Source organism: Lolium rigidum, chromosome 6, assembly GCF_022539505.1.
Source record: "Lolium rigidum isolate FL_2022 chromosome 6, APGP_CSIRO_Lrig_0.1, whole genome shotgun sequence".
Classification (NCBI taxonomy): Eukaryota; Viridiplantae; Streptophyta; class Magnoliopsida; order Poales; family Poaceae; genus Lolium; species Lolium rigidum.
This window is the reverse complement of record NC_061513.1, coordinates 25,566,968-25,584,207: the sequence shown is the minus strand read 5'-3', so window position 1 is coordinate 25,584,207 and position 17,240 is coordinate 25,566,968. Positions and strand designations below refer to the sequence as shown.

The 17,240-nt window shown below is 45.1% G+C and overlaps 1 protein-coding gene across 1 annotated transcript; it reads left to right on the top strand.

The window, feature by feature from the left end:
• The first annotated feature begins 6,212 nt into the window (after positions 1–6,212).
• Positions 6,213–7,190, top strand: LOC124662317 (NADPH-dependent aldehyde reductase-like protein, chloroplastic). Its single transcript, XM_047200167.1, has one exon. The coding sequence runs from the start codon at positions 6,213–6,215 to the stop codon at positions 7,002–7,004; it is 792 nt and encodes a 263-aa protein (XP_047056123.1). The 3' UTR covers positions 7,005–7,190.
• The last annotated feature ends 10,050 nt before the right edge of the window (positions 7,191–17,240 follow it).

The window sequence follows — 17,240 nt, the reverse complement described above, 5'->3', positions numbered from 1 at the left end:
AATATGGCAGAAAATTTCACTCATCTTATAAGGGGCTACAACGTAAGCTGGCGGCTGGCGCCCAAGGGTTTGAGATATAAGTGAACTCGTCATGGATCGCGAGTGACACTTTGTTTGGACTGTCGCCCAAGGATTTGTGGTATAAGTGACCTCGTCATGGATCGCGAGTGACTACAGTAGGGCTAGGCTGAGGTGGTATTGGTTCACGGCCTAGGATACTCGGCAGGATTGTAGACAAACAACAAAGGAGGGCACTCGTGGTTAGACATGAGGTCAGCTAAGTGTGGTTGTTGTGGCAAGCAAAAGGTGCATGCTGATGATTGTCTATGAAGAGTGGGAAATGACAAGAATAACCATGGAGAAACTACAAAAATGGATGAGACAACTGCGAATTTGACTTAGCATGACTTATAGCAATAAAGAAATTCTCTCATACTTTCAGATGGGAATTTGATGTGTGATGATGTTGAGCGACTAATTTGGGAAATTAGGAGCACAAAATAACTGAGTGGTAGAACTTAATTTTGGTGAAAGCGCTGAATGTGATAAAGCGAAAACGAATTATGGTTGTAGATGGAGTCATGTGAAATCAAGGTGTTCGTGAACGGTGGCTTCAATGGGGCGGACAGGTCTTGTTAGTTAAGAAGAATTTGTTAAACATATGCACAAGTTGTGTTTGATTCCTTGATAGATGGATTTGCGTTTCCGGCAATAACATCTTATCTCTTTTCTCTTCTCTACTAATAAAATCTGAATCAGACGTGATGGTTCGTGATGGTAGGTCGAGCATTTTCGTGCTTCCCACGCATCTTCTTGGTAGGATGACCGGATTGGCCTGCTGATCGATCAAGAAAAAAAAACCAGACGTACGGGGAACTTCCGTATCGGATCCAATCCGAAAAAAGATGATACCCAAGAAAAAGTCGGAAAAAGAAAGGTCATGCCTATTCCTCGCTGAAAAACAGATGGGTCTCTCGCTCCTCTTCCTGGCAAGAAAACAAGATCAGACATAGGGGACAGCGGTGACGGGAACGCCATGGCAAGAACAACGGATTGACTCCCAGATCATACTCTCTAGGCCCGCGATGCCGTGATCTGTTGCTGGTTGAGGAAGGAGATATTGTACGAGTTGCAAGCCAACTCCTGTTGGGGCTGCAACCTGCAGCTCCCTCTTCTCTCTTCTACCTCTCAACTCTCTCTTCCTCTCATGAACACACACACGCGCACACACCATGGAGAAATAATCATGGCTTTGCCAAGAAAAATTCTATCCATGGTGTAAGAGAGAGGCTACATCTTTTCTCATTGACTTGCTCGGCTTATATGAACAGTACAAGGAACTGCCCACTAACAGGTGATCCTAAACTCATGCCATCACCCACACGTTGGGTACTACCACACCGTTCGGCCACAAAAGACTCGGCCAAACTTCAACAACCTCTAGCTAGCACCTGCACGTCGAGGCCACATCTAATATGTGTGTGCGGGGCTAGTTTACTGGTTGGCTAATAACCGTGACACTAACAACTAGTCTCACTACTAACTCAATATCAGCTTGTCTCAATAACAAGATCAGTTCCAACAACTCAATTGTCCAGATTAATGAGGTCACTATCATGTGTTCTTCCAGATTTCATCCCTACTTTATTTGGAAATATTATGTTTGACATTCTGTAACCTAAGAAAAGATTTACATTCTCGGTGGACCTACATAGTAGAGCAATGAAACATGGCCAAATAAGAAAGTGCGTTTGAAGCAAAATCGTGAGAATGTTACATAGGTATACACTCTAGATATTCAGATATTTATATATGCAACTAGGACCAAACATTTTTTTAATTCCGACGTGTAAGAAAGATGTATTTAGGTTGATTGTTTGGATTCCATAAGAACAAAATCTCATAGTTTTTTTCTAAAAAAAAAGCTAAATATTTGGTTTATTCGTAGCAACGCATGGGTAATATGCTATGCCTAATACCAGTGTCAACAAGCAATCTCTAGTAATGTTTAGCGTCTTGAAATAACAACGCGTCAAATATTTGCAAAATAGAAAATGTGGACATTCTAGATTCTATCATTTCGTAATACCAGTGTCAACAAGCAATTGCTATTAATGTTTAGTTTCTTGAAATGACAAGGCCTCAAATAGTTGCAAACCAGCAATATGTGGACATTCTACATTCTATATTTCATATAACCAGTGTCAACAAGCAATCGGCAGTAATATTTAGTGTCTTGAAATGACAAGGCGTCAAACCTTTGCAAACCAGAAATATGTGCATATTCTAGATTCTATCTTTCATAATACCAGCGTAATGAAGCAATGGCTAGTAATGTTTAGTATCTTGAAATAAACAGGCGTCAAACATTTGCAAACCAGAAATATGTGGACATACATTTTTTGATTTTCTTGGTATTAATATTAGTTTCCGGAAATATGTGTAAGTTAGGGGGGTCACCCCCCTCCCCCGACTTGGAAAAATTAGTGAAGCACATATTATTTTAGGGTGTGAAATTAAAAAGGTAGACCAATTTGCCACTCCAACATGTTGTATTTTCTCTTTTGATCCCCAACAGATCTCTCCTAGTTCTGCCACCGTATGGTTTCTACTAAATTGGAAAACTAATACGGAAGTTAATTGATTTTCAGATGAAGACAATCACGTCCAACCAAGAATACGGTATGGGCCAGGGAGGAGTTGGTCGCAAATCTTCACCCCTCCTGCCAAACGCAGATGGCCATCGTAGCGGTGCTTATTGCACTGGCGGTAGTAGTCGCAATCGTCGTCTGTGGTTGTTGCTGCAATGAGATTTGCCGAAGGGGGAAGACGAGGATTATTCACCAGCGAGTGCATCCACTCAGCCAATCCGTCTTCGACGCCTCCATACCAGCTCCTGCTCCAGCCGTAGATGCCATGGTTATGAAAGTTTGAGTCCTCGTTACATTGTTCCACTTTTGAGCAAGCTATTTCTATTTGTTTTATCAACCAATTTGGTGCTTATATATAAAATTCTGGAATTTGATGGTTGAGTGCTTCAAACTTGTGCTTGCCTTAGGTGCATGCACATTTAAAACGAATACTAAAATCTTGCAGTTAGAACTATATTTATATGAATGGTTTACGAATGGACACATATTGATTTCCAAATTAATGGGGGCACTATCATGTGTTCTTCCAGATTTCATCCCTACTTTATTTGAAAATCTTATGTTTGACATTCTGTAACCTAAGAAGAGAATTACATTCTCGGTGGACCTACAACCATAGTAGAGCAACGAATAAGAAAGTGCCTTTGAAGCTAAATCGTGAGAATTTTACATAGGTATACACTCTAGATATTCAGATACTTACATATGCAACTAGGACCAAACATTTTTTAACTCCGACATGTAAGAAAGATGTATTTTCGATGATTGTTTGCATTCCATAAGAACAAAATTTCATAGTTTTTTTTTCTAAAAAAAAGCTAAATATTTGGTTTATTCGTAGCAACGCATGGGTAATATGCTAGTATTCTTACAAACTTTCATGCGCTGCCAATGATTATTCAGGTGCAGATAGGATCGAGTTTTTAAGTGTGGAGTACAAGAGCTGGCAACCCGCTTGTTTTTTCCCTCTGGGTATCTGCATCATCTGGATCTAGCGGGGGCAGATATGGGGAGGGGATAGGCTTTGCTTGATGTGTCTTGCTTTGGTGTCCTTCCCTCTAAATTTTGGCATGTTTAAATGGCCAGGATTCCCTGATATCCCTTTGTGGGTTAACTTCATATGTGTGTTTGGTTCATGGAAAAACATGTACGGACCAGGATGGGATGAAATATATTTAATTAATAATTAATAGAAAATGATAAATATGTCATTAACACAGTGGTTAACATGCAATTAACGGGTCCTTTTCTCTTTGTGGCGGAGGCCGGACCTAGCGAGGCCGATCTCCTCCTCCTTCTCTGTGCTTCTAGGCCCCGTTTCCGCACCCTGGCTCGCTCGAGCACACTCGCAGTGGATCCCTTGCTCTTGTCTCTGTGAAGCATGCAGGGGATGTGCCAAGACCTGCCGCCCTCCACTCTGCCTCGAACCCTCGATGGCCATGCTCCCCGCCCCGCGTGTAAGACACCAGCCTGCAGTTTGAGTTACACCACGGAGGTTGCTGCCCCTACGCGACGGTGGCTTGGACACAAAAAGTCGCACGAGATGAAATGAAAGCCAAACCAGGAGTCACGCGTAGAGGAGAGTCGTGGGTGCGACAGTTTCACGTTCCTCGGTGCACACAAGGATGAGAGAGTGGATTTAAGGATTTTTTTTAACCCCAGGCAAAAGTTTTGGCTGTTCATTGATTAAAAAGAAGTTGCCTGGTTAATTATGGAAAACAAGGCGAAAACCGGTATATCATCAACACACACGCCAGTCCCGAGACCACACACCAATCGAGCCGCCGACCATGTCACCAAAGCAACCGGAGATGACACCGTACCACACATGAGCCACCGCTCTGATACCCACACCGGCCCCAAGGCTGTGCACGTGCCGAGCCGGCAACTCTGTCGCCCAAGCAACCAGAGAAGCTACTCTTCCACACTTCAGAGTCGCCGCTACGGCTACAACACCAGCACCAACATCTTCCGCTTGCCACACCGGTAGAAGCACGACTCCGAAGACGAAGCCCACAAGAAATGTCGCCATCGTCTGATCGCAATGATCAAGGGTTTCCCCTGAAGTTAACTTAGGGGAGGAACAAGAGCTTCACCACAACGGCGCCTCCAAGAAGGAAACAGCGCCCAAGGGCGTCGACACCGTTGGCTCCGGCCACGACCGGAGACATGGCTTTCACCCGAATCCAGCTCATGAACCACCACCAATATACCTTAACCGGCCTGAACAAGCTCCACACGCCAACCTCGCCATCGCGCCCTAGACTGGCCGATGGCTCCAACACCCAAGCAGCCGGAACCCACAACACTGGGAGCCGCTGCTCCGCCTTCCACACCGGCCCCACCACGCCCCAGACTAGCCGATGGCTTCGCCACCATAGTAGCCAAAACCAACACCGAAGAGCCGCCGCTCAGCCTTCCACGCTGACCCCCGAGGCCACGCACCCAAACAGATATCCGTGAGAGCCGCCCAAGTAATCAAGCACGACATCAACAAACCAAGGAGCCGCTCCTCCAACTTCCACACCGACCCCGAGGTCACGCTCGTGCCTTGCTGTTGACGCCTCTGCAGCCACACAAACACCCTCCACAACAACACTGCAGCTGGCAGCCGCCGAACATATCGTATGTCGGAGAAGGGCCTCTGGTCGTCATGCCCCTGCGCTGCACTGGACGTCACGCGCTGCTCCTCGCCGGGCCAACCGCATCAGCTGGCCTCCACATGTCGGCACAAACACCACCACGTCCCCCTCCAGTAGCCCAGCCTCGCGCCACGGTCAGGCCGCCCGCCCCGGGCCCAGATTGAGCCTGGAAAGCACCGCACCTCTGCCCCCACAATTGAGTCCCACCGCAAAACCTCCGCACGTCGCCTCCGAGCTAGAAGTCGCCACGCTTGCCGCTTTCCTCACGCCGCTCACCGCACCCTGCATGCCATGGCCTCGAGAAAACACCGCCCCGCCACCACCTTCCATGGGATTGTGTGGCTCCGTTGGCTCCTCCTCGGCGGCGGTGATGCCGGGCAAGGGTGGGGGAGGCCTCAAGGGCCGGCGTTGGCTAGGGTTTCCCCGTGTTGCCCCGATTTAAGGAATTTTAACTTACATGAGATTTAATCCCTCTTAATTTTCTTCAATTCATTTCAAACCCTGCCAGCTAACTGAACAAAGACGTCAAGGAAGCGCGGCAAGGTGAATGAGGATACTGGACGCTGATTTTGGACACACGTGACCGCCGACACCCAGCAAAACGGTTGGCCGTAGGATCTTGATCGCGCGATCGTGAGCGTGAGCGCGCTAATTACTAGAAAGTGGTCAGCCAGAAACTGGATTTCTGTTTTTTAAACTAAAATATAGATCACTCTCAGCTTATATATATACTACATCCCGCCTAGCGTATCTCCCCGCGTACGTGGTCTGAAGGGGAAAAAGCACGCTGATAACATTTCCTGTTCCTATTTTGTTTAGACGAATACACGAGGTCTCAGCCTGAAGAAGTATATGTCTCGTTAGCTCTTGCATCTTGTCTTTGATCCGCATAACCAACCACTAGTTTCAATTCGCAGGCATGGCCGACACCAACGGTACCTCTTCACTGACGCTCCACGGGCGCGTGGCGATCGTTACAGGCGGCGCCGGCGGCATCGGCTCCGCCGTCTCGAAACACCTCGCCTCCCTCGGCGCCCGCGTGGTGGTCGCCTACTTCGGGGACCCAGCGCCGGTGAGGGAGCTCGTGGTCGGCATCAACGCCACGCACGGCGCCGATCCTCCGCGGGCCCTCGCGGTGCATGCCGACGTGTCGGACGCGGCGCAGGTGAGGGCGGTGTTCGACGTAGCGGCCGCGGCATTCGGCGGGGAACTCCACATCCTGGTGACGACGGCGGCGGTGCTGGACTTCTCCTACCCGACGCTGGCGGAGACTAGCGAGGCGTCCTACGACGCCATGTTCGGCACCAACGCGCGGGGCACCTTCCTGTGCTGCCGCGAGGCCGCAAACCGGCTGGCGCGCGACGGGCGTGGCCGCATCGTGACGTTCTCGTCGTCGGGGGTCGGGTCACTGCGCCCCGGCTACGCGGCGTACGCGGCCAGCAAGGCGGCCGTGGAGGTGATGACAAGGATCCTGGCGCGGGAGCTGCGCGGCACGGGGATCACCGCCAACGCCGTGGCGCCAGGGTCCACGGCAACGCCCATGTTCTACAACGGGAAGACGCCGGAGGAGGCCGACCGGTACATCGCCGAGGCGCCGCTGGGGCGGCTCGGCTTGCCGGAGGACATCGCGCCGCTCGTCGGCTTCCTTGTCAGCGACGCCGGCGGATGGGTCAACGCTCAGGTCCTGCGCTGCAACGGCGGCACCATCTAATTGCTGTACTTTTTCTGATGAGTCCTTAGGATCCATGTGGATCTGTCGCTGGGTACACTGTTTTATGATTGCTCTCTTCCTGTTTTTTCAACGTGTTGTTAATCTTAGTGCTCGATCAACAAGCCGGCAAGGGTGTGGTTAGCGGGTTAGTGATCGATGACTTTGAGTTAATCACTACTTTATGCAATTAAAAATAGTTACTATTCACTTCGAGATAATCATTTCTTGACATAAAAATTGAATAAAAGGACCTTCTTATTAATTTGGGAATAATCATCTAATGGAAAAAAAAACAACGATGATATTCATGTTAATTTTGACTGATATCGATCTAATAATATATGCGAGTTATCAAGTTTCACGAAAAAAAAATATTTGTTATAATTTATGTAAAAAGGAGAAAATTTATCTTCTGAAATGTATTATTTTTAGCACTGTATTTTGTCTTTTTTACACATGTCACATGATAATTTGATTTTTTATGAAATAACCTTTTAAGCGTGTAACACGTGAAGATGTACGTGATAATTTTTTGTTTTAAATTTCAAAATATATGAGAGATGTATTTTAAAATAAAAGGAGCATATGTTTCAGAACACATATATCTTCAATCAATCAATCAATACAATAAAATACGTAAGTTGTCCGTCTACCAACAACAAACAGGCCATGTCCTGGCACAACTTGTCGTGTGAAGAACGAAATTTGCGTGACAACAAGCCGGCAAGCCGGCAAGGGTGGTTTATGTTTAATCTGTACCTACGGCAGAGCGGCTCGGAGCATAGATAAGAAGAGCGACTTATCCTTAAATAGAGGTTTGTGTTTAACTTGTTAAATATAATTGATAGAATTAAAGAGGAACTGTTTCAAACCTGTGAATAATTTTACACTCTAACAGTGGTGAACATATTTTTGGAATGCGAGCTTTTATTTAATACTACCTCCGTTTTAAGAGATAAGGCGCACACGCTATATCAAGATTAACTTTCATCAAATTAAGCAATAAAATCTTAATTATATTATATAATTAGTATTGGACTCGTATCACGAGGGCGTCTTCAAAAGTGATATCATTGCGGTAGTAATAGCGACTTCACCTCCGTCTGTGACGTTTAGACGAGATTTACTGGGTCTGAGATTGGCTGCGTGGAATGCCTTACTTCTACGTCTGGAATCCATTCACCTCTCGGAAGGCACCGATGAATTTCGTTGGAACTTACACTTTAATGGGAAATTTTCAGTAAGTTCATTATACAATGCGATTTTACATCCTAGTATTCCAGTCGATAATAATAAGAAAATTTGGAAGATGAAAATACCACTTAAAACTAAAGTTTTCTGTTGTCGGTACTTACGTCATGGGGTGATCCTAACCAAAAATAATCTTGTTAAGCGGCATGAAAGAAGATATTGTGTGTTCTGTCAACAAGATGAGATAATCAAACACTTATTCTTCCAATATCGCTTTGCCAGGTCTGTATGGTTATGCATCCAAGTAGCTTCGGATCTATATCCTCCGACTAGTGTAGCCAATGTCTTTAGGAGGCTTCATGGTATCGATCACTGGTTTAGAATTCTTATTAGGGTGGGAGCGCTTACTATTATATGGTAGCTTTGGCTGTGTAAAAATGATAAAGTTTTTAATGATAAGAATTGTTCTCTCTTGCAGGTTATCTACAGATGTACCGGTACTCTACGTTCGTGGTCTACGCTACAGAAGGTAGCGAATCGCGACCTGTTTATGGAGGTCTGTACATGGTTGGAGTCTACGGTGAGGGATACGTTTTCCCAACATGGGTGACAGCATAATCTACGGATCGGCCACCAGTGGTTGCGCCACAGTTTCTCAATATTGATATGTACAACGCATTTTTTTATCTTTTTAGAACTTTCGGACTATCAGACTTGAACGGCTGAGTGTATCTTGGTTATGCAGAGATCGGGTGTAATTGCTTGTTTCAAGTAATAAAAGCTCCCATTATAAAAAAATAGTCTTGAATGATGAACACATTTTTGAAAATCATGAGTTTTTTCGAGTAAATGAAATAGAAGTTATTTAGTAATCATTTCTTGACATAACTGTATAATTACTGACCAAATTTGCATCTTATTAATTATGGGATATTCACTGTATGATGGAAAACAATGATTATACTCATGTTAATTTCAACTAATATCAATCTCTAATTATTCTAGTGCTTTATTTTACCAGTAGTCTCTCTTCCAAAAAATCTATAAGCTGTCCGTCTTCCAACAACAAACATGTGAGTAAATGGCCTGTCACATCTTGTTGTCTGATGAACAACATTTGCAGAAGTAGTGGGTCTAGTAATTAATTATGTGTTAAATGGCACATTTAAAATCATTGCTACCAACGATGGTAGAGATATTTAATTGTTTTCCACCTAAGAGTAGCCACAGTGGTAATATTATAAGTAGTATCATGCATACCATGTTGGAAAAAAAATTATGTGGCGTACCAATTAATAAGGTGAGAGATGGGAGCGGTATCATAATATGATACCGTATCATAGCACGTAAAACTAAAAAAATTAATTGCAAACACATCATGTACATAAATTTGTATTGAGATTCTACAAAACATTAATTATGATGATACTATGATACTATTTTATGATACTATGTATTATGGGGGTAGTATCATGTGCACTAGTGTATGATACTTCCCATTGTAACTAGTTTAAGATATGCACTCCAAACTCATTTTTGCACATGTCCCAGTGGAAAAGAAACACATAGTCAAGGTAAAGAGAACACTAGTGCTCTTAGGTATTACACGAAATATGTTTCCTTAGGCTGGTCATAGTGGGGAGTAACTTAGAGCGGTAACACATGCCATATTACTAGTCTAAGTTACTACCTTCACAATGGATACTAACTTATACTAGGTATGTGATGTCATATATTGTGTCATTAGAGCAATTTCAGTAGTGCAGTCGGGTGCTGGCTATAAGGCCAGCTATAGTCAGCTTATAGCTAACTTGTACAATAGTTGGCTTTAAGGATTGATAACTTTATGTGTAAAAGGCTCACCACACATACTCACAAAGTGCCTAGGAGCACGTGCAAGAGCTCTCTCCACTTCTCTCTCATCCACCTAAGCAAAACAACACTATTTCAATTCTTATAGCCTGCTGAGTCAGTCTTATTGTACTTGCTCTTAGTATGTTGTAGTCTCATCTTGCATTGCGGTGTGTGATGTTATGATAACATAGCTAGTTGCCACCTCACTCGTTTTTCATTTATTGGCATCCCACGTCACCAAAACCTCTTAAAATTTGTGATGTTACTATCTGTGTTATTCTCACTATAAGTAATCTTACACAAAAACTGATCATTGAGCCGCAGCATCATGGGCACGTTTGGTTTTGAGCTAATGTTGGACTTACCAAAAAGTTGGCTTGACCTTGCCCATTGGCCGCTGCTTGGTTGGCCACCAATAATTTGGCTAGCTCAAGCCCCGCAAATCCCACCCTATGAAACTTTCGTCAATCCCTGGCCATCTGCGGGCGGTGGAATCCATCGCCAAAAAATTGGTCATGTCCAGGAATTGGTAGGACACGTCTGGGCTTGAACCAAACACACCCCATATCTCTGGCGTCCATATATCATAAAGGTTGGAGCATCTCCAGCCGCGTCCTCCAAAGCGTCTTCTAAATCGCGCCGGATCGAACGTTTGAGGGATGCGTTTTCTTCATACCGCGTTTGGGGGACGTCGGTCCGCCGCCGCGTTCCCAAACGCCCCCCTAAATTTATTTTTTGATACAGTAGTTGAAAACACAACCATTTTATTACACATAGCATACAAATAAATATGTTTTGCTAAAAAAAATCATATTAAAATATAACAAACAATAAAGCAACTAAATAAATATAATAAGTAGGGCTATATGAAGGCGCTGTGGCAGTTGCTGATAATTCTTTGACCCTCCACATATACTCAACAATATCATTTTCAAGTTGCTCGTGGATATTGCTGTCACGGATCTCTCCATACATGGTGAGGAAATCAGCAAATATGCAGGCACCTCATGATCAACCTCCGTAAGAGGGCCTAGGGACCAACATGTCTCCTGACATTCTTGCGGTCATCCTCGATGATCATGTTGTGCATCATCACACAAGTCTGCATCACCTCCCACATTTGGTCATGAGACCATCTTAGAGCAGAGTACCCGAACAATAGCAAATTGAGCTTGAAGCACTCCAAATGCCGGCTCGACATCCTTCCTGCAAGCCTCCTATTGCGAAGCAAAGTTGCAATTCTTCTGACCTGATGGGGCCGGGATTGTTTTGACAAAAGGCGCCCATTTTTTATATATACCATCGGCTAGATAATAGCCTTTGGTATATTGGTGGGCATTGATCTCATAGTTGCACGGTGGAGCATGACCTTCCACTAGTTTGTTGAACACTGGAGACCGCTGCAACACGTTAATGTCATTGTGTGATCCCGCCATGCCAAATAAAGAATGACAAATCCACAGGTCATAATCTGCCATAGCTTCAAGCACCACACTGCAATATCCATGAAGCTCTTTGTATATACCTTGCCAAGCAAACAAGCAGTTTTTGCATGACCGGTGCATACAATCGATGCTTCTAAGCATCCTAGGGAATCATCTCGCAACATTTTGTGTCATGATCCTTGCGGTCTCTTCTTCAGGGAGCCAGCCGCCACGACGGTGCCCGACTCAGATGAGATTTTCCATCAAGACGGCTGGCAAATCGAGCGGCAGCGGAAGGGTGGGAGGCGCGGGAGGGGAGACACGACGAGAAATAAAAGATGAGAGTCTACCGTTCTGGATGTGGTCGCCGACAGGTGGGAGCTCGCCTCGCTTCTCGCTCTGTCCGCCGTGCCTGGAGCGTACCCTGTGGACCAGTGACGGGTTCGGGGCGCCAGACACCGTATTGGGCCACGCCGGACGGAATGAGGTTTTGGGGCGCGCCCTAAAAACCTCTGGGGACGCTTTGGGGGACGCGGAGCATCTCCACTCGTCTTCCCCAAACACCTCCAATAGCCGATTTGGGGGCGTCGGCGCGAAAACAGATGCCCAACCACGGCCCTCAAAACTTTTTTCCCACCGGTGCGGCCCAACTCTTCATCCTACGCCCCCAGGCTGAACCCAATATACAGGGGGGCTAGCAGGCGCGCCGGCGTGGCTAGAAAACGCCGCGGGATAGCCCCGTCGACGACCAGAGCCAAAAACACAAATATTTTTCTCCTTTGCGCCTCGCGAGCACTGTCGCCGCCGTAACCACCCCTCGCCGCGACGGTCCATTGCCGCCAGTAGCAACCCACTCTGCTGCCACATACAATCCGCCGCAAACCCTCGCCACATCGTCGACCGTTCCCACCATCGTTGTTCACCCACTCCCGCCACCACTGCTACCTCCATCCCCACCGTGCTCCCACCTTGCACGCGAGGTGTTCGGCTATTTTCCAAGGTGACGGACTCGGACGACGAGGACATCAGGGCCGCGCTCATGGACGAGGAGCTCGCAGTCGCGGCTGCTACCAGGGAAACCGCTGGAGACGACGAAGATCTAGCGATCCTCGTCTCCCTCTTGGCCATGATCACCGAGTAGGACAAGCCGACTATTGGTGGCTCCACGTCGGGGCGCCGCAAGAGCAAGCCATGGCAAAGGATGGAAGGCTTTTGCATGCTCTACGCCAACTACTGCGCCGACGATCCATTGCACAATGATACCATATTTCGCCTTCATTTCCGGATGAGTAGGAAGCTCTTTCTGAAGATAGTCAAGAATTTGAGGGACATCGACTACTTCAAATTGAAGAGAGACGCCGTCGGCAAGCTTGGTTTCACGATAATTTAGAAATGCACGGTGGCTCTTCGGATGCTTGCTTGTGGAATTGCGGGTGATACACAGGATGAGTATATGCGCATGGCAGAGTCCACGGTAACTGATTGCATGTGTAGATTCTGCAGGGCAATTGCGGCGGTGTTTGGAAAGACCTATCTGCACACACCCAATGCGGCAGACACAACTTGGATCTTGACACAAAATAGAGAGAGAGGTTTTCCTGGGATGTTTGGCAGCATTGACTGTAAGCAGTGGGCATGGAAGAACTATCGATTTGCAAACCAGGGAATGTATAAGAGACACAAGGGTACATGCACTATGGTGCTTGAGGCAGTGGCTGACCAAGACATGTGGATTTTGCATGTGTTCTTCGCCATGGCAGGATCACACAATGGTATCAATGTGTTGCAGTGCTCTGATATGCTCCATAAGCTTGTCGAAGGCAATGCCCCTTCGATGCAGTTTGAGATCAGTGGCCACCAATATGACAATGACTACCATCTTGCATATAGCATCTATCCAAGATGGTCAACATTTGTGAAGATAATCTCGAACCATGTACCTTGAGGGAAGAAAGCTTGGGTTTTGCTCAAATGCAGGAGGCTACCAGAAAGGATGTGGAGAGGGCATTTGGTGTGCTGCAAGCCCTCTTTGGCATTGTGCGATACCCTTCTCTTACATGGTCCAAAGAGCAGATGTGGGAGGTCATGACATGTTGTGTCATACTGCACAACATGATTATCGAGAGCGAGCGGGAATTTCCATTGTTTGACACTGAACCATATGAACGGATGTGTCCTCTTGTAGATGTTGATCACAATATACCTCCCGCATTTGCTGCTTTTCTCGCCAGACGTCAAGAAGCGCGATACTCCAACACTCATCACCAACTTCAAGATAATATGGTGGAGCATTTGTGGATTCTCAAAGACGGCGACTAGTTTGTTTATTTGTTTGCCATTATAGTTTGAACTTTTAAATTTGTGTGGTTTGACGAACCTAAATTATTTGTGTGCTATGTTGAACTTGTTAAATTATGTCCAACATTTGTTTAAGTTATAGTAAATTATCATAGTTTATTTGTTGTTTCACTTCAAATTATATATAAAATTGTATTGGGTTCCTAAAATGACCGGGTCGGACGCCGTAGAGATGTTCTTAGATTCGTGTATATGGGTATTGACAAGTGCTCCTGGTAGCGTGGAGTTTTGGCTCCAGGGTGCATTTTCTCCTGGCAGCTGGACCACTGGATAGTGCTATGAGTTGGTGTTTTAGGGACAATACTTCAGTAGCAGCAAAAAATAGGATACGGTGGTGGAGCTTTGTACAATTGTAGCTTGTAGCCGTTCCCAGCTGAACAGTAACAAGCGGTAGCGGAATAGGGTGTGCAGGATTACATGGATCATGGTGCAGGAAACTTGTGCAGATATGAATGCTCCCGAGGAGGCGACGGAGTTCGGAGCGACCTACATAGACTACTTGTGCATTGACCATTCGAACATTTGTGTATGTGAAGCAAATAAGAAAATGCACGGTCGAGTGTTGAGGGTATGCGCCTTGTTGGGAAAAATAGAATATGTCACTAATTTGCACTCATAATAGCACTGATCTTCCATTAACCATGTAGAGGACATTTTTTGATAAAGGATGCTTTATTACTTATGAGAAAGCAATTACATCCAGCCTCTGCATAACCAGGATGCACACAGCCGTTTCTTTGAGGACTCGAGTTCAAAAAAGATGCCAAACTAAAAAATCTAGGCGAAATACATATCGGAACGATGAATCATATAACGCCTAAGGTGTGGGTGGGGCTTCAATCCGTAGACTATGCTGCCACCCATGTAGGGAAAAAGTATCCCTCGTCGTAGCCTCCAATCGTGTACAGACCTCCGTAAATAGGTCTTGGTTCCCCATGCGCTGAAGAGGTAACCATGAACGAAGAATCCCTGTACATCTGTAGATGACCTGCAACAAGGAGAAATTTTTGTCATTAAAAATCTTGTCATTTCTACTCAGCCAAAGCGCCCAGATAACTGCTAGCGCCCCCACCCTAAGAAGCAAGAACCTTGCATCTATTCCATGAAGCCAATTACCAAAGACATTGGCTACACTAGTGGGAGGATACAAGGTAGACGCTACTTGGATGACAGACCAAATAGATCTCGCAAACTGGCATCGGAAGAAGAGGTGTTTAATAGTTTCATCATGATGACAAAAAACACATCTAGTATTTCCGTGCCAATTCCGCTTAACAAGATTGTCTTTGGTGAGGATGACTCCTCGACGAAGATACCATCCAAATATTTTTATTTTTAATGGTATCTTCATCTTCCAAATTTTCTTATTGTTATCAACCGGTAAATCAGAATGAAGTATGGCGCTATATAAAGATTTTACCGAGAAAGAGCCATCTACATGTAAATTCCACCTAAATTCATCTGGTTCAGGCGACAGGTTAACATCCCCCAACCTCTGAATTAAAGTATTCCATGCCAGTAGCCTTTGTCCTAGCAAAACTCGTCGGAACGTCACATTCGGTGGAGAGGTAGCCATTACTGTGGCAATGGTATCTCCTTGGCGACGAACGATACTATACAACGCAGAATATTGTTCACTTAGAGGTGCATTGTCTAACCAAGCATCTTCCCAGAACCGTATCTGTGCTCCATTCTTAATTGAGAAAGTACCATGACGAAAAAATATATTTTTTGTCGCCATTAGACCAGCCCAGAAGTGTGAATCTCCGGGTTTCCAAACCACCCGAGATAACGTCTTGGAGCCGATATACTTTCTCCGAAGAATAGTTTGCCAAATCCCATCCTCGGTAAGGAGCTTAAAAAGCCATTTACCCAGCAGGGCTGAGTTCTTGACTTCCAGGTCATGAACTCCAAGCCCGCCTTGATCTTTGGGACTACAAACTACACTCTATTTAACCAGTCGATACTTCTTTTTCTCGCTATCACCTTGCCAAAAGAATCTGGATCGATAATAATCGAGTTTATGCAGAATACCTTTTGGCAAAAGGAAGAATGATAACATATACAGTACCATATTTGTCAGTACCGAATTAATGAGTACCAATCTTCCTCCCAGGGATAGCAATTTGCCTTTCCAACTACTAAGGCGTTTCTGTAGTCTTTCTTCTACAATTTTTCATTCAGCAATCGTGAGTCTCCGGTAATGAATTGGAATACCCAGATAGCGAATAGGAAATTGGCCTTGCCCACAACCGAACAACTCGTATATAGAGCTGTATCATCTTGGGCGTCACCGAAACAGAACAATTCACTTTTATGGAAATTAATTTTCAATCCCGACAACTGCTCAAAAGCCACCAAGATTAATTTGAGGTTTTGAGCTTTTGCGAGATCATGATCCATAAATAGAATTGTATCATCGGCAAATTGAAGAATAGATAAACCACCATCAACCAGATGTGGAATCACCCCTTCAATTTGACCATCAGACTTGGCCCGCTCTATGAGTATAGCCAGCATATCCGCCACAATGTTAAATAACATAGGTGATAACGGATCCCCTTGGCGTAACCCTTTTCGTGTTTGGAAATAATGGCCGGTGTCATCATTAACCCGAATTGCCACACTACCTCCATACACAAAATCATTTATTAAAGCACGCCATTCGGGAGAAAAACCTTTCATCCCGAGTGTCCGTTGTAGGAAAGACCACTTGACCTTGTCATAAGCCTTTTCAAAATCTAATTTCAAAATAACCCCATTTAATTTCTTAGTATGCATCTCATGTACCGTCTCATGCAAAACCGCCACTCCATCAAGGATATTTCTTCCTTGCATGAAAGCGGTTTGTGATGGCTGAATGACATGATCCGCAACCGTATTAAGTCTAATGGTGGCCACTTTCGTGAAAATCTTGAAACTTACGTTTAAGAGGCAAATAGGTCTATATTGTTGAATCCTTTCTGCCTCATCAACTTTCGGTAGCAAGATTACTTCACCAAAATTTAGACGAAATAATTCTAGTTGTCCCATATGCAAAGCACGGAACAAATCTAGAAGATCCACTTTAATAGTGTCCCAGAAAGTTTGATAAAACTCTGCTGGAAATCCATCAGGACCCGGTGCTTTGTTGCATTCCATTTGTAAAATAGCCTTCTGCACTTCTTCCTCGGAATAAGGTGCAGTGAGTAAGCCATTTTCTTCCATAGAAACTTGGGGTATATCAGCTGTTAAGTCCTCGTTTAGAGAAAGTGAACTTTCATCCGGAGGACCAAACAAGCCTTTATAATAATTTGTAATATAAGATTTGAGTTGCTCATGACCTTCAATCAACCCTTCATCTTGAATAAGAGAGTGAATACGTTTTTTCCGATGTCTCCCATTGGCTATGCCATGGAAATATCGCGTA